This window comes from Ostrea edulis, chromosome 9 (genome assembly GCF_947568905.1).
Source record: "Ostrea edulis chromosome 9, xbOstEdul1.1, whole genome shotgun sequence".
In the NCBI taxonomy this organism is placed as follows: Eukaryota; Metazoa; Mollusca; class Bivalvia; order Ostreida; family Ostreidae; genus Ostrea; species Ostrea edulis.
The window spans coordinates 22181738-22200785 of record NC_079172.1 but is presented as its reverse complement, the minus strand read 5'-3'; the positions used below and the strand labels follow the sequence as shown (position 1 = coordinate 22200785).

The following is a 19048-nucleotide window of genomic DNA, read 5'->3' as shown; positions in this document are numbered from 1 at the left end:
AAATCACCGTACTTGACCTTTAAAACTCCCTCATAATGAGTTCTATATTAAAACTTGCTTATAATGAGTTCTACATTAAAACTTGCTAATAATGAGTTCTACATTAAAACTTGCTAATATTAAGTTCTAGAGTAAAACTTAGAACACATCTGCTATACTCCCCAGTAAAATCTGCAATGCAGCTTTTTCTTTCTTTTGTTTGGAAATTCTTGACGATAATGTAAATGTAATGTACTGTAGGCTCGAGCATTATTCACTAAGATTTCATGTAAGATTTCATGTACGATTTCATGTTTGTCTTAATTATTAAGCAAATTATTGCTGTTTATTGTTTATTAGGTCACCTGAGTCACTTAGGTGATGTTTTACTGTCTTTTTTTTTTTTTTTATTGTTGTTGTCATGTGACATGCATCAGTCCAAAACTTTTCAACATTTTCAGCTACATTCTGCTGAACCAATTCTAGCGAAATTTGGTAAATAACATCTATGAGTAAAGGAGAACAAAAATTGTAAATTTCTTGGATCCTTCCTCCCTGAATCTGAGGGATGGGACCAAAACTATCAAAATGAATGCAGTCTTAAAAATCATTTCCTTTGTTCCAGGACTTGGCCTAATTATAATAAGGAAATTTCATTGCTCATTAATTACTCATTATGAGTCCTCAACCAAAATTGTGAAATTCATAACCCCTAAAATTAGGGTTCAGGCTCCAGGACGTAATAGTCATACATTGAAAATTCATCATATCTTGGAAAAATTTCTAATGAGTACTGCAAGCTTGTGAAATTCATGAGCCGCCAGTACAAACATTGTCAAGGGAGAAGAGAAACAAGAGACACACAGGCCTTATTAGTCACCTGAGTATTACTTGAATTAGTATCACTAACCCCAAAGGCTAGGAAATCTATAATAATTTTGGTAGAGGCTTGAGTAATCATTATAATCATGTAAACATTTTGCCTCTTTGATGTCCAGAAGTCAAGAAGTTTTTCTAAGATATAATGTATTTTCAATATATGACCATGCACCTTCGCCCCACCCTCTGGCATGAACCCTAAACCCCGGCAAACAAAGCCCAGGTCTGATTTTTAGAAGATGTCCAGTCATTGCACATTATGTTAACGCTTAGAGGTCTAAAATCTCCAATAAACACCATAATGCTACCCTAGTTTTTTGACGTCAAAGTTTTCTTTTTTGAAAATTCAACATTGATGGCGAATGGTAGAATACAAAAATATAAATCACTCTTCTCGCAATGCCAGGTAAATTGACAAGTCCATTGTCTATCAAATAAAGCCTCGGTAAATCAATACGATAGGTACTGTAACACTCCCAAAGCTGATAATGATTAATTTTAAATTGTCGTTATTTTAATCACTTAGAGCTTCATTTCAAGAGGATTTAATGCATGTATATTGCACTTGCAATAAGTCTTAAATTGCCTTCCAATTTTCCTGTAAACGTGTTAGCGTAAATCTTCAATTAAGCCTTGAAGGCCATCAAGATTATCAGATATTTGATTTTTGCTCCTAGCTATCGAGGATAAGTTAATTATTAAAGATATGTCAAATATTAATTTATTAATCACTGTATTGATATTTTTTCTTTTATTACATCGTGAGTATTGATTACTTTGAAGACATTAGTTTTAATGATGCAATGATGACTTCATAACAGTTATCGGCTGGAAGTCTAAAAGATATAGAACACACCTGGACAATTAGGTGTGGGTGACTTATAATTAATTAGTTGCTGTAATCAATATTACACAGTACAGGTAAAGATCATGAAACTGATTCATGGACCACAAACAATCCCAGTATCACGAAAACATGGGATGCAGCTCAGAATGATACGCTCACTATGATTATGATTATTCTTTAAGCCTAGACCAAACAGTTTGAATCTTTAGTCATGAATTCATAAAAATAAAAAAAATTAAAATAAACATGCATGTAAGATAGTAGATTACTAGAATTACCACTTCAAATGTAACAAAGAAACATTTCTGAAAACTGGTCGGAGAACAAATTAAAAGAACCAATTTAGATTACTGACACTTAATCTAATAATTAGAAAACGATTTAGATATTTCATTATTTGGCACAATATTGGGGAAAGTGGCGGATTTTATTTTTGGTGTCTGCAACAGTATAGCCGATCCTGGTAGGGTTGAAATTGGAGTGGTACGTGTGATGAAGGGGATTAATTGTTACTGCAGGATGGAGCAGCTTTCTCAAGTAATTAATAAAGAACCTGCATGTAATTAATGTTGTGGTGGGAGTCTGTGGGATTGGGGGACTATTTTTGATCCTCCTTGGAGGATTTGTCACAATATTCAGCTATTCTTGTATGAATGAGTTCTTCAATGAATGAAAACCTACATGTAGGTCAAAAAAAAAAAAAAAAACTATTTTAGGAAGTGCCTACATTTATTTTGGGACGCGTGTTTTACAATGATGGAATTCCCTATAATTGCTAATACCTGATAATGAGTTTGATCTGATTGTGGAGTAATGAAAGGAAAAGAAAGTACTGTGATTTTTATTTTTTGGATAAGTGAAATCTGGAGAGAGAGAGAGAGAGAGAGAGAGAAAAAAAAATCATTAAATGATTGGTGTTTTCAGTCTAACAGATTTTGGATTCTTTCAATTAAGTTCTACATTTCTTTCATTCAATATGGGATTAAACAGAATTCATTAACAAAACACCTTTTAGTGTGTGTGTAGACATGTATATATACATATGTGTGTGCAATCCATTTCACTGGTTATTCTGACCTCACATTTTCACTCTCAATTTCATTGGTTTTTTTACACTGTAGTGTTTATTCTGACACACTGTATTTCGACAAAAAGTTTGTCTCCCAGCTAGTGCATGTGGGAGTAGATAGGTGTCATTTGCTAACTCCTGAAGAAGTAAAGAAACTATAATAAAATATATACTCAATCAGCTTTGTGATATTTTTGTCATACTACTACTTGTGTAGAATATATATATAGCATCTTGTTGACCTACTATGACTTATCCATGGTTAAATGCAGTATGGGGCAATTAAGATACATCATCCAATAGACTGTCTCAGTAATTAGAAATAAATACTTCAAAATTAAGAACAGACACATGAAAAACGGAAATAAAGCTTAAGACCTTTAACATTTTATCTTCAGAAGCTGCATAAAATTTGAAAAGCTTCAGTCTGAAGATAGAACGAAAATCCTTAAACTCTACTTGTGTTTTGTGTGTGTGTGTTTATATATATATATATATATATATATAGATAGATAGATAGATAGATTTTATTTAATATTTTACCTATATATATATATATATATATATTTATTATATATACCCATCAATGTATCGTTTGTTGATACTGTGGATTTCACAGCATATGTGATCCGGTTTTCCGAATCACCACACTGGTTTTCTGATTCCGTATCAGTATCCTCTGAAACTGATGACGTCACAATTGCATCAACGCAATGTTATTTGTGGAAAATATTGACCGCGTCACAAACGAAACCGCATACACAAAACATAATTTTATGGTATGTCTGTATTCTTGATAATTTGGATTACATTTATTATCTTATAAATGTGGATTTAATAAAATGCACAAGGGGGTATATAATAAATTTATCATTACTATAGTAACTTGATCCGATGAGTCGGATCACGTCTCGTTGACAGGCGCGGATCATCAGATCAAACTCGACACTTCGCGTCTCGTGTGATCTGATGATCCGCGCCTGTCAATTCGACGTGATCCGACTCATCGGATCAAGTTACTATAGTAATAATATATATATATATATATATAGAAAGAGAGAGAGAGAGTCATTGATAACTGGGTATAAAAATTTTGTGAAGAATACCATGCTAAGAAATGAGGTGTAATATTTAGGTCCCCAGTATAGTGTTATAAATGACTGGGGAAGCTAGCTGCAGCCATTCTCCCACTCTGGCCTATATTATTGCACAACAGATAAGAAAACAATTCACAAACTGTAACACACAGTCTATTGTATGAACTGCTGGAAAGCTGTACAAGATCAGATTGTAGTAATCAATGGAGGTATCGTTTGATTCATGCATACACTTCCCTGTCTTCATGCAGGAGATATATCCTGCAGTTTTTATTTTGAGGATTAAAAGTTTATTTGAAACTTTCATAATATCATTAACCTACATGTATGTTTTTTTTCTTCTTCAATATTTTACATAGTATTTGAAAAGTTGGTTTCCAATACACTATTTAGTGTAATAAATTATTGTGTAATAAATTTAGAATTATATTAGAGTGATATGAACTTTTGTAATCGAGGCATATTAGCTGCTGAAGTCATAAGATAAGATAAGATAAGTTTATTCCAATTTTGGGCCCAGAGGGCATAACAGTAAGACAGTTTATAAAGAAGGAAATTCAAAAAAGAAAGAAAGTTTACAACATTAACTACAGGTTACATAGACTGCAAACTGCATGTGGATGCAGCATGTTGGGGAAACAAGTACAGTAAAACTCGAATATAGTGAACACGGATATAGCGAAATTACGGATATAGCGAAGTGAAATAGATTTCCCCGGCAAATTCTTTATATATTCTATATAAAAATCTGCGTCTATAACGAACACGGATATAGCGAATTTACGGATATAACGAAGTAAATTCGTATTCCCCTTGAATTAAAAATGAACGTAAAAATCACCTTTTATAGCGAATTTATTTATTTTCATTTTAAACTCTTTGTGATTTTTACAATCGTTTTCCATTGACATAAATGATTCACACTTATTATAAAATTTCTGTTTGTAATTTTTCAAAAAAGGTTGTTAATGCAAAACAATACTTACACATACGTTTAGGAAATATATTGTCGGTATTGTTTACTATTCTTGTTAATTAAATATGAAGTTTGATTGCATTTATTTTATGGTACACTCCTTTATTTGTGTACAACAACAAGTAAATGACAATTACAATAGACTGTACATGTATATGTATTGCCAAAATTGTGTTGACATTTCTCTCTCGACATGTTTTTGCATGACTTAATAATCCATCAAGATAAATTATCATATATAAATCGATGTGTATATTTCTTGTATAAAATTATTTCTTCTCGAAAATATATAGGCTTAAGTTCTCTTAGAGACAATACAAACGCAAGTATATCGATTGCTGCTTTCTTATAGAACTGATATACATATAGAACAAATCAGTTTTATAACGAATTCGTTATATTTGAATTATGAATTCGCTATAAACGTATAGCGAATTACGCTTATAGCGAATTTTTATAGAGGGTCCCGAGAAATTCGCTATATCAGAGTTTTACTGTACATACATATATGAATTGCTAATCATGTATATATACAAGTAAATGGACAGTATCAGTATTATACCAATATATGAATAATAAACTATAATGATTTTTGCAGTTTTAAAGCATCAGACACTTCTTTTTCTGAAAGTTTGCACTAAATATTCACTCAATTTGACAATTACTGGTTTGTCTTCATTAATCATCAACCAAGTAAATTTGTCCTTATTTGTTAGATAGATAAAATTTTTGTTGAGCTTGTATATACCATTAAAAATCATATTGACCGATTGTTACCAAAATGACGAAAGCAATTTTACATTACATAAAAATCACCACTGACATATTGAAATTGATACATTTTGCAGTCTTTTTTGTAATTTCGATGTTAGAATTTCTTTTGTGTATAGATAAACATGCAATGATAATAGAAGTAAATTATTGATTGCAGAGACATTTTACAAAGTTTTCCTAGAATTTGATTGTAGTCACTGTTTTCCTCTCCCATTTATATTTATTAATTTTTAAACACATTTTAGCATAAAGATTTTAATAATGCAAATATTTTGTGTTTATAAGCCATTTTAAAGTTATTAGTAGTTTAGGTTTTTAGAGGCAATTTTATACAATATGATTTAACTTAAGGACTTTGATTTTTAAATGCTTCTTACCTTAACAAAAAAAAATCTTTCCTTTTCAGCGATGGCTGTTGCCTTAGGTAACCTTTACCATGATGATCTTGAAGTTGAACTTGAAGAAGTTGCTAATGTATTGGCCTCGGCCTCTGTCCTCGGGTTTAAAGCTCTACAGGATGCGTAAGTGTTTTTTTTAACCATATCGCCCTCAGGTCCAGTGAATAGGGAGTTCAAGAAAGGTTATGTTATTTCGATATTGTATACATTGGCTGTCAAATTCTTTTTGGAAAATGAAAACTGAATTATGAATTTGTACCACCTGCATTGCAGGGCTCGAAATTTACATATGCCCGTCAGTCTGTGACTGGTTAAAAGTCTGGCGGACTTACTGACATTTGTTTTAGTCAGTCCGATGGGACTGGTCAATTTTCTAAAACGACATTTTGGAAAACATACTTATGGAATCTTAAACACACATTTGACATTCCTCTGTAGATATCAGATGAACCAGATTAGTAAATATAAATCTCACATAAGTGTTACAATATTGTTTGAGGCATATCAAGTTAAATTCCATTATTTTATTTTAATAACATGAACAAAATATGTTTATTTATTTCTGAAAAACTCTGGTGGACTGATAAATTTTTCTGTGGACTAGTTGAAATTATAACCTATCAGTCCAGCTGGACTGGTGACATAAAAAGTTGGTTTCAAGCCCTGCATTGAAGGGCTATTCCCCTCATTAAAACAACTCTGATTTCTTGGATATTGGACTAAAACAGTTTTAAATGTCATGATACATTCAATTTGTATATTATAGTTTTTAGCTCACCTGAACCGAAGGTTCAAGTGAGCTATTCTGATCACATTTTGTCCGGCGTCCGTCTGTCTGTCTGTCTGTCTTGTCTGTCCGTCTGTCTGTAAACTTTTCACATTTTCGACTTCTTCTCCAGAACCACTGGGCCAATTTCAACCTAACTTGGCCAAAAGCATCCTTGGGTGAAGGGCTTTCAAGTTTGTTCAAATGAAGGACCATGTCCCTTTCAAAGGGGAGATAATCACAAAAATGCAAAAATAGGGTGGGGTCATTTAAAAATCTTCTTCTCAAGAACCACTGGGCCAGAAGAGCTGAAATTTACCTGAAAGCTTCCTGACATATTGCAGATTCAAGTTTGTTCAAATCATGGCCCCCGGTGGTAGGATGGGGCCACAAGGGGGGATCAAAATTTTACATACAAATATATAGGGAAAAACTTTAAAAATCTTCTCAAGAACCACTAAGCCAGAAAAGCTGAGATTTACATGAAAGCTTCCTGACATAATGCAGATTCAAGTTTGTTCAAATCATGGGCCCCTGGGGTTGGATGGGGCCACAATAGGGGATCAAAGTTTTACATACAAATATATAGGAAAAATCTTTAAAAATCTTCTTCTCAAGAACCACTGAGTCAGAAAAGCTGATTTTTACATGAAAACTTCCTGACATAGTGCAGATTCAAGTTTGTTCAAATCATGGCCCCCGGGGATAGGATGGGGCCACAAGGGGGGATCAAAGTTTTGCACACAAATATATAGGGAAAAACTTTAAAAATCTTCTTCTCAAGAACCACTAAGCCAGAAAAGCTGAGATTTACATGAAAGCTTCCTGACATAATGCAGATTCAAGTTTGTTCAAATCATGGGCCCCTGGGGTTGGATGGGGCCACAATAGGGGATCAAAGTTTTACATACAAATATATAGGAAAAATCTTTAAAAATCTTCTTCTCAAGAACCACTAAGCCAGAAAAGCTGATTTTTACATGAAAACTTTCTGACATAGTGCAGATTCAAGTTTATTCAAATCATGGCCCCTGGGGATAAGATGGGGCCCCAAGGGGGGATCAAAGTTTTACACACAAATATATAGGAAAAATCTTCTTCTCAAGAACTACTGAACCAGAAAAGCTGATTTTTACATGAAAACTTTCTGACATAGTGCAGATTCAAGTTTGTTCAAATCATGGCCCCCGGGAGTAGGATGGGGCCACAAGGGGGGATCAAAGTTTTACATACAAATATATAGGGAAAATCTTCTCAAGAACCACTGAGCCAGAAAAGCTGATTTTTACATGAAAACTTTCTGACATACAAGTTTGTTCAAATCATGACCCCCAGGGATAAGATGGGGCCCCAAGGGGGGGATCAAAGTTTTACACACAAATATATAGGGAAAAACTTTAAAAATCTTCTTCTCAAGAACCACTAAGCCAGAAAAGCTGATTTTTACATGAAAACTTTCTGACATAGTGCAGATTCAAGTTTGTTCAAATCATGGCCCCCGGGGATAAGATGGGGTCCCAAGGGGGGGATCAAAGTTTTACACACAAATATATAGGGAAAAACTTTAAAAATCTTCTTCTCAAGAACCACTAAGCCAGAAAAGCTGAGATTTACATGAAAGCTTCCTGACATAATGCAGATTCAAGTTTGTTCAAATCATGGGCTCCGGGGGTTGGATGGGGCCACAATAGGGGATCAAAGTTTTACATACAAATATATAGGAAAAATCTTCTTCTCAAGAACCACTAAGCCAGAAAAGCTGATTTTTACATGAAAACTTTCTGACATAGTGCAGATTCAAGTTTCTTCAAATCATGGGCTCCGGGGGTAGGATGGGGCCACAAGGGGGATCAAAGTTTTACATACAAATATATAGTTAAAATCTTTTTCTCAATAACCACTGAGTCAGAAAAGCTGATATTTACAAGAAAACTTTCTGACATAGTGCAGATTCAAGTTTGTTCAAATCATGGTCCCCGGGGAGTAGGATGGGGCCACAAGTGGGGGGGGGGGGGGTCAAAGTTTTACATACAAATATAGAAAAAAGCTTTAAAAGAACCATTGGGCCAAAGAAGTTGACATTTACATGAAAGCTTTCTGACATAGTGTAGATTCAAGTTTGCAAAGGGTAGTTTGGGCCATAATAGGGACCAAGGTTTTACATGCAAATATATATGGAAAGTCTTCAGATATGGGCCAAGGTGACTCAGGTGAGTGATGTGGCCCATGGGCCTCTTGTTTGTTTGTACTTTTTGAATCATTCTCAGTCTCTGTGTCTATTTTCAGTTGTGGTGAAATGATGCTGAATAATATTAGCCACAGAACTGTGTGTAAATACCATCTAGCTGCCTCCAAGGTAAAAATAAAAAGTAGTTAATGGAGTTTTCTTGAGCTTCATTCAGTAGTTACATGTATCTTTCGGTATTTTGTTTTTCATTTAGGGACCTGTAATTCATTGGTGTTTTTTAATTTTTTTTTTTACTTTACTTGAATATGAAGGAAGATTGAAATCAGATCTAATTGTGGTCATTGCAGTGTTGCTACCTTTTTTATTTGTGTTAGTTCTAAGAAAGATAACTTTTGTATTTTTAGTATCATCAGGAGCAAGTGGTGTTAGCATGTGAAAAATGGCTGGAGCTGAATCTCATCCCACAGGTAACATATATCAGTTAGCTGGCAACATTTTCTCAGTTAATTATTAAATTGTTAATTAGTTGATAACATTGTTAATTAGCTGATAATACTGCTAGTTAGCTGATAATATTGTTAGTTAAAATGTAGCTGATAACATTGTTAGTTAGTTGTTAACATTATCAGTTAGCTGGTAACATTTTCAGTAAGCTGGTAACCTTGTCAGTAATTTGATGACATTTTTAGTAAGCTGGTAACCTTGTCGGTTTTCTGGGAACATTTTCAGTAAGCTGGTAATATTTTCAGTTTTCTGGTAACCTTGTCAGTTTTCTGGTAACATTTTCAGTAAGATGGTAACCTTGTCAGTTTTCTGGTAACATTTTCAGCTGGTACATGTAGTATTGTTAGTTTGCTGCTGACAATGTGATGTGGTTATGTGTAAAGTTGATTACCAGGTAGTAACATTCTCAGGTAACATTTCCATTCTCAGGTATCATATCCATTCTCAGGTAACATTTTCATTCTTAGGTAACATTTCCATTCTCAGGTAACATTTCCATTCTCAGGTAACATTGTCAATTGATGGGTAACAGTCTCAGTAAACTGGTGACAATGTGGTCAAAAGCAAGAAAAAGAGGGATATGGGAAATTTTCCAAGATTTTAACACCAAACCGTTTTTTAAGGTCATACTTAATGTTTCTCAATAATAGATCATTTTGGTGACATTTTCAGGCACGATTCACTTCATCTTTCTTGTTTTTACGTAAAAACTTGGGGTAGTTTACCAGGTCTGTGCTAGAGTTAGCATATTTTGATAGTTCTTGCATTGGCTGTGACAAGTAAAACGGTAAACTCATAGCTTATGAATAACAGGAGGTTGTATTATGGACAGTGCTAAATTATTGTAGCATGTAAAGAAGAGAAGAAAAATCTTTGGGTCAATTTGCAATCGATCTCTCGACCCTTTCATTACAATTTAGGTGACTTATAATCAGCCTATTATTTGAAATATAGTAATGATACTGCAATATAAAATTTAAACCTATATTTCATAAATTATACAAGAAATGTCAGAAATGACGCATAATGACCTTTAATTATTTTAATCAGCATTTCACAAATTCTATGGTCATAATGATCTTATTTGCAAATTCAATTGTTAGGTCAAATGCTCTCTGACATATTTCATACCAATTATTAGGCTGTTCTTTATGTACTGGTTTTGACTATGGACTACAGTGAAACTTCTCCAAACCGGCCCCTCAGAAAACCGGTTCTCCCTGAATATCGGCCGATTTTCAAAGTCCCGGTAGAAATCTTAACATTTCCTTACAAAGAAAGTCTTACAAAACCGGCCACCCCTGAAAACTGGACATCGGCCACTGTTTAAAGTACATTTGTTAACAAACGTGTAATTTACCCTTAACATACTGTCCACTTTTTGAAGACAATAAAATTTTGGCCAGAGGTTGATCAAGATCGTCCAGGTGTGCAAATTGACTGACCAACCCACCAGGTGAGAAATTATCAACCGAAGGTGTGAAAAACACTAGTGGCCTCTTTAATTTCTATTGTATACCTGTGCTGTCAAGGGTGTTAATTGACACTTAGCTAATCCAAGAGACCCTTCCAAATTCTGTACAAAATGTAAAAAACAGTTAGGAACATATGGAATGAATACAGTATCAAACGCCATATTGTTTCACCATACTACATGTATCGTATGGATATAAGCGGTATTTAATAAAGAACAAACCCATGACTGTTAATGATAATTATTAAAAGATAGATTAATTTTCTTGGTCTCCATAGGCTTAAAATTCCAAAGAAATATTAAAATTACAATTTCATATTTACTACTGTACTTTTTAAAAACGTCAAAACAAAATTGTTAATGACATAAGCGATAAATGTAAACAGAGCATTTATAGGTAAGAGGAATTCCAATAATAGGTCTCTGTGTTTTCTTTATGTATCCTGTTATAGATTTTCAGTTTAAAATTTGATGATTTCAGCGAGAATATTTCTTGTAATTCATAATTACCATTAGGTACAAGCGGACTAATTTAATCTCCACCGATAATTGACCATAAATCACCAGATCAAAGTGAACAGTACCTACTTTGTGAATATTGAGATAAAACGTCTATAATTGCTAAATTCTCGGTATACCGGCCATCCCTCTAAACCGGCCGTTTTTTTCGGTCCGAGAGCCGGCCGGTTTAGAGAAGTTTCACTGTACTCTGTTTACCTGATCAGGATATAGGGTTCACGGTGGGTGTGACCAGTTAACAGGGGATGCTTACTCCTCCTAGGCACCTGATCCCACCTCTGTTGTGTCCAGGGGTCCATGTTTTTCTCTACACTTAATTTTGTATTTTTTATAGGATGTAGGGTATTGATCACTAATTATCTTCACTTTTCATGTAATAGAGAGGGGTTGGGGTAGGAGAATGATAATGAGTTTGTACTTTTTTTGTTGTTAGATGTCTAGTCAGATTCAGCTTCGAGATGTCCCCGTGGAACTGATACAGAAAATTCTGAAATCAAACAGGTATTTGTTTTACATTGTATGTTAAGGTTTTAAATTTTTTATGACAAATTTGAACAGCATTCATAAAATTTTGTGTAGGTTTCTGTGGAAATGACCATAAGAAGGAGCAAGATCTAACAGCCCTGAAGCCAGTCATTTGTATTTTATTCAGTGAATAAACTTTGATGGCGATTGCAGACATCGGGTTTGATGTATCCAGAGTTGTTTAACATTGATGTGTATTAACCTTTCCTTGTTCAAACATTTCCAAATATGTATTTATGAATACTAAAAGTACTTAGTATATTCTCCATTTCATTCATTTATGTACATTTGTTACACGTAGTTTGTTCTTCAGAGAACAAAGCAATGTGAATTGTGGAATTTCACAATAAACATGTAACAATTTTGGAATGCTTTCCATTTCAGGTTATTTACTTTCAATGAGTACAGCATCTATAGGCTGCTTTCCTATTGGCTGTTTCTACAACTCAATCCCCATATACAGCTTATGCCCTCGCACAGTACAGTACTCTCCTATTATAACAGGTACGTAATTGATTCTTAGAAACTACATGTATTATGCACCGTGATGTTGAAAGACAATTTTCATATTAAGTAAATACATTTCTCATGTTTGCGTACCTTATCTTTACCAATTGAAATGACAGCCATATGCTTATAAATGTGAACAATGTGCGTAGGAATTTTGATAAATGTTACAGTACAAATATTTTAACAACTAGGAATATTCCGACAAAAATGAAAATAAAATGTAACTATGAAAAATGAATTTTGATTTTCAAAATACATGAGAATATGAACAGCAATGCTTCACACAGACATACTACATTTCATGAAGTGCTCGCGCAAACATGCTTCATAAAGCATGCTGGTATAAAGCATTGCAGTTCATGCTGTCATGCACTTTCAAAAATGAAAATTACGTGTATTTCTTGAATGTTGGAGTATGTCTGAGCTCAGTAGTGCATCATGTTAAAGTGGTTACTTTTTATGTATAAACACCTTAATATGACAAGGACTTGACATGCTCCCCCAAAATAGATTCTCTTTTATAATCAAAGATTTATTTCATTTTGAAAAAGAATGTGTGCTTATCTTTCTGATTAATGTTAATTATACAAATCTGCTCATGTCAAGTGTTGGATTTTTCCAGAAATATTTTAAAAATTTTTAATAGATTAAGATGTAAATTTTTATACCTTTGCCTTTTCCATGCACATACAGAGCAACTTCATAATCAAGATTCCTATAGCTATTACATATAGATCTGAAGTTACATCATTCAGATTAAGATAAAACTGAAACTTGGTTCTAAATTTGCTTGATGTTCCTTAAGCTTTACACTATTGTGTAATATCTGTTTGAGTGTGTTGTATTCTTTGGTGTCAGTCTGTTGTATTGTGTGGTGTCTGTTTGAGTGTGTTGTATTGTGTGGTGTCTGTGTCAGTGTGTTATATTGTGGTGTGTGTGTCAGTGTGTTATATTGTGTGGTGTCTGTGTCAGTGTGTTGTATTGTGTGGTGTGTGTGTGTCAGTGTGTTATATTGTGTGGTGTCTGTGTCAGTGTGTTGTACTGTGTGGTGTCTGTGTCAGTGTGTTATATTGTGTGGTGTGTGTGTCAGTGTGTTGTACTGTGTGGTGTCTGTGTCAGTGTGTTATATTGTGTGGTGTGTGTGTCAGTGTGTTATATTGTGTGGTGTGTGTCTCAGTGTGTTATATTGTGTGGTGTCTGTGTCAGTGTGTTATATTGTGTGGTGTCAGTGTGTTATATTGTGGTGTGTGTGTGTCAGTGTGTTGTATTGTGGTGTGTGTTTCAGTGTGTTATATTGTGGTGTGTGTGTGTCAGTGTGTTGTATTGTGTGGTGTATGTGTCAGTGTGTTGTATTGTGGTGTGTGTGTCAGTGTGTTGTATTGTGGTGTGTGTGTCAGTGTGTTGTATTGTGTGGTGTCTGTGTCAGTGTGTTGTATTGTGTGGTGTCTGTGTCAGTGTGTTATATTGTGTGGTGTGTGTGTCAGTGTGTTATATTGTGTGGTGTGTGTGTCAGTGTGTTATATTGTGTGGTGTGTGTGTCAGTGTGTTATATTGTGGTGTGTGTGTGTCAGTGTGTTATATTGTGTGGTGTGTGTGTCAGTGTGTTGTATTGTGTGGTGTGTTTGTCAGTGTGTTATATTGTGTGGTGTGTTTGTCAGTGTGTTGTATTGTGTGGTGTCTGTGTCAGTGTGTTATACTGTATGGTGTCTGTGTCAGTGTGTTATACTGTGTGGTGTGTGTGTCCGTGTGTTGTATTGTGTGGTGTCTGTTTCAGTGGGTTGTATTGTATGGTGTCTATTTCAGTCTCCCTAAGAACTGTGCCCTTGTGGAGAAGGATGAAGGCCAGATGTATACTGCTCTCTTCTCTGCAGTCCGTTTGACTGGAATTACTGACAGTAAGTAGAATTCATTTACAGGCATTACAGCTGGTAAACAGTTGTTTTACAGTATTACTTCTGTATTTAAGTAATTTACAGCCAGGACTGGTTGGAGCAGAACTAATTTATGAAATAAAATGTAGAATTAAAGATTTTTAATTGAAGTCATGAGCTTGTCAGAAATGAATATGAACATGGGGAACAAAACTGCTCACTGGGAAACAACCATTTGTTCAAAGGAAGGGATATTTATTGCAATGATAATGCTATGAATTGTTTAATAATAAAATGAAATTTAATAGAATGTAATTTTGAATTTTGTATGTTAGCATTGTTTTGGAATATGGACCATATCCTGAAAAATATTTAACCTATTATTTTGAAATTTGATCCACAGTATCATTAGGCCCAGTGCTTTCACATTAAACAAACTGAAGGGAACGGTCCTTAATCAAAGGGAGATAATTGAGAAAATGGGGGAAAAATAATGGTTACTTAAAAATCTTCTGCTTACGAACAGTTGTTTATCTGATTTTGACTAAACTGATGTAGAAGCATCACAGTATAATATAGATTTTAATCTGTTCTTGGAATTATCCTAGAGTAAATGATGTGGCTTTAAGGACACTTTAATGCTGATCAATATTTAAATTTAAATTTTTTTTTAAAATACTTGTCCTCCTGATTGTAATTTTGGGATTGAGTGACACTTGAAGCTCATACTTGGTACAATGAATTCTAATATCCAGGTGGTGTGTTGTGATCTTGAAACAAGTTCAAATTACCAAGGCCAAGGGCACACTGGAAAGAAAATTATTGTGTAGGTTATAAATTTGTTAGGAAGAGGTATTCAAGGCTCATACTTGGTGCATAGAATGTCTTTGACCAGTTGATATGCCGTGACCTTGTCCCAAAGTCATCAGGTCTAGGTCACTATTAAAAAAAAATCTTCTTTTTTCCTACCATAACTAAGTAATAAAGAGTAATTGATTAGCACAAACATTGTTTATGGCAAGATGGTATGTATAATGATCTTAAACAGAGGTCATTTGTTCAAGGTCCGTATATTACATGCACGCACATGCATTAATAAAGAAAAATCAAAACTTCTCTTGTTCTGAAAAAGGCTGATGCTTGGTATATATAATGCTTAGGTCACATGACCTTGAAAGGTCATAGAAAAGTAGGAAATTCTTCTCTATAGGGCATAATTTTGTCACAGAGAACCTTTAGACTCTTTCTTGGTACACAGAATGTCTATGGCCAGATGATGTGTAGTGACCTTGTAACAAGGTCATTAGGTTAACATATAGGTCACTATTAAAGAAAATTAGGAATTATTGTTCAAGGCAGTACTAAGTAATGGAGAGTCATTAAAGACGCATATTACTTAGAAGTCAGAGCGCTAAGGGCCAAATGATTTCTTCAGACTTTAGATCAATATCATTTGGCAAATATCCTGCTTAGTCACTATACGATTAGTGTTAGTGTTCAGGTGAGTAATTGTAGGCTCCTGGATGCCTTGTTGACAAGTGATGCCATCCTGAATACTCGTATTCCTATTTATTGTGTGGCAGACAATAATCCCAACAATAAGACATATATTTCTATATATTGTGTGGCAGGCAATAATCCCAACAATAAGACATATTTCTATATATTGTGTGGGGGGCAATAATCCCAACAATAAGACATATTTCTATATATTGTGTGGCGGGCAATAATCCCAACAATAAGACATATTTCTATATATTGTGTGGGGGGCAATAATCCCAACAATAAGACATATTCCTTTTATTGTATGGCGGGCAATAATCCCAACAATAAGACATATATTCCTTTTATTGTGTGACCACGGCATTTATAATGATCACAAAAACCAAGATATATATTCCTTTTTTTGTGTGTGTGACTGCGATATTATGATCACAAACAGCAAAACATATTTCTTTTTATTGTGTATCTCATATTATCAACGTGATTGCTCATATAGGGCTTGAAACTTACTTTCGATACACCCATTATAGGTGGGACATACATGTATGGCATAGTGATGTCTGTATGTCCGTCCGTCTGTCCGTTCAGGGTTTTCTGTTTTCATTTTTCTTTCACAATACATGTATATAAAGCTGAAACTTGCTGTGTAGTTTCATTGTGTGTCACATCTAAATCATATTGCAATTTTGTTCTCTTTGACCTCTTTTACATTAGTTTTGCCCCTTTATTTGAAATCTAATGTTATATGGAGGTATATGATTTGTCTGTCGAACTCCTCCCACAGTTTTCAAGTGAGGACCTTATTTTACAAAGTGTTTGTATGGGTATTGAATTTGTGCATGTGGCAAGGATTTTGATTTGAGAAAACTACAGGTTGTTGAACTTAGTTAGTTTTGAGGAATTATTACATTGTCACGTGGTTTATCCTCCTCACAGTTTTAAAGCTAGGGCCTTTGTAAATGACTTGAAGATGTGTATATTACAAGGTTTCTAATTTTTAACAATATTCTAGTTGTTGAACTTTGTCCAATTTGGGGACATATTTTAAAACACCCAACATAAGTGATGGGCGTATTATATGTATTTTTTCCGATAACCTTGTTCATTAACTTGGAAGATTTTGCAAGTACCGATAAATTCAATCACAGAATGAAAAATCCAGCTCCCAGTTTATTACCTCGCCTGAGACAAATGCTCAAGTGAGCTTTTCTGATCATTTGTCCATTGTCCGTCATTGTTGTTGTTGTTGTAAACTTTTCACATTTTCTCCTTCTTCTCCAGAACCACTGGACCAATTCAATCAAACTCGGCACAAAGCATCCTTGGGTGAAGGGAATTCAAGTTTGTTCAAACAAAGGGCCACATCCCTTTCTAAGGGGAGATAATAGCAAAATAGTGAAAATACATTGACAACTGTTAAAAAATTCTTTCCAGAACCACTGCGCCAATTTCAACCAAACTTGGAACAAAGCATTATCGGTGAAGGGGATTCATGATTTTTCAAATGAAGGGCCATGCCCCTTTCAATGGGGAGATAATCGCAAAAATGGGGTGGGGTCATTTAAAAATTGTTTTCTCAAGAACCACTGGGGCCAGAAGAGCTGAAATTTCATGAAAGCTTCCTGACATAGTGCACATTCAAGTTTATGCAAATCATGGCCTCTGGGGGTAGGGTGGGGCCACAATAGGGGATCAAACTTTTACATACAAATATATAGGAAAAATCTTTTAAAATCTTCTCAAGAACAACTGGGCCAGAAAAGTTCAAATTTACATGAAAGCTTCCTGACATACATTGTAGTGCAGATTCAAGTTTGTGAAAATCATGCCCCCCAGGGGAAGGGTGCATGGAGCCACAATAGGGGATCAAAGGTTTACATACAAATATATAGAGAAAATCTTTAAAAATCTTCTCCTCAAGAACCATTGGACTAGAGGAGTTTACATTTACATGAAAGCTTCCTGACATAGTGCAGATTCAAGTTTGTAAAAATCATGGACCCCAGTGATACATGTAGGTTTGGGCCACAATAGGGATCAAAGTTTTAAATGCGAATACATAGAGAAAATCTTTAAATATGGGCCAAGGTGACTCAGGTGAGCAATGCGACCCACGGGCCTCTTGTTAAAGTTTTGGAATGAACCAATGCTCAATAAATGATGATGTGAAGTATGTAGATATATATGAACCAAATTAAATTGATCAAAATATGGTTGGAATAACTTTATCTTGAGAAATGTCATGAAATCAGCTTTCAGAATTTTGCAAGTTTCTGAACACGAAATTTTTTTGAGCCATTTTAAATATATGCCATATTTCTCTTTATTGTAGCATATCATTTTAAAAGATTTTATAGTTATTGTATTCTAATTGTGCTATCTTCTTCTTTTTTGTGTTATAGATATTATGGTAAGAATTAATGCAGGTCTTTAAACTCTTCTTAGATTTTTTTTTCTTCCAGTTTTATTATTTTGCTCACATGATAGTAGATGTTCTTCTTCCCATGGTCCATTGAAATAAATTTCAAATGTCACCATAGTTACTTTTTCATGTACTCATAAGAAAGATCATTTATAAAATCACATTAGAATATATAGATATAGGTTGCTGGAAGGGAATAGTAAGAAATATAGTCATGATAAATTCTCTCTATTTTAGTAACTAAAGGTCTTTGAGCGGCCATATGGTGGCATTCTATTCACCAATTCTTTAAATTTAGTAAATTTTACAAGTTATCTTATTTACTGTAGGCTGGGGCATATGGTATTATACTCTATCCATCGGTCATTTCATCATAGTTTTCTAAACAATTTTTGCTACATGTGTATGCTGGTCAACAATGAGCTATAAATTGGTAGATCAAGTTCAACTTTTGTGCTGATTGACCTATCTTCACCAAAATTTATTGCCCTTAGACTTTGAAAATTTCTAATTAATATGTTTTCTGGACTTTTTTTTTAACATATGTTGTTGTTTTTTTAGATGGTAAGCATATTTTTAGTTTGTACATTTTTGCTAATGACTAAGTCTTGCAGATCACATTCAGATTCCCTTAAATTATAGATAATTAGTTTTCAATAATTCATTTTAATGTAAAAACTTTAAAATATGTAATTTAAATTAGTTCTCATCATAAGTCATTCAAGAAAACTAAAGCATTGATCAATA

At 34.1% G+C, this 19048-nt stretch overlaps 1 protein-coding gene across 8 annotated transcripts in view; it reads left to right on the top strand.

Annotated features, from left to right (window-relative positions):
• The window catches only part of LOC125658599 (BTB/POZ domain-containing protein 16-like), a 65083-nt gene that overhangs the window by 35851 nt on the left and 10184 nt on the right, over positions 1–19048 (top strand). For all 8 annotated transcript variants that reach the window (XM_048889889.2, XM_056148840.1, XM_048889892.2 and 5 more), the window contains 6 exons: positions 6028–6142; positions 9072–9141; positions 9378–9440; positions 11904–11971; positions 12380–12499; positions 14309–14400. In XM_048889889.2, the coding sequence (XP_048745846.2) occupies positions 6028–6142; positions 9072–9141; positions 9378–9440; positions 11904–11971; positions 12380–12499; positions 14309–14400 (528 nt within the window). The remainder of the gene's footprint in view (positions 1–6027; positions 6143–9071; positions 9142–9377; positions 9441–11903; positions 11972–12379; positions 12500–14308; positions 14401–19048) is intronic.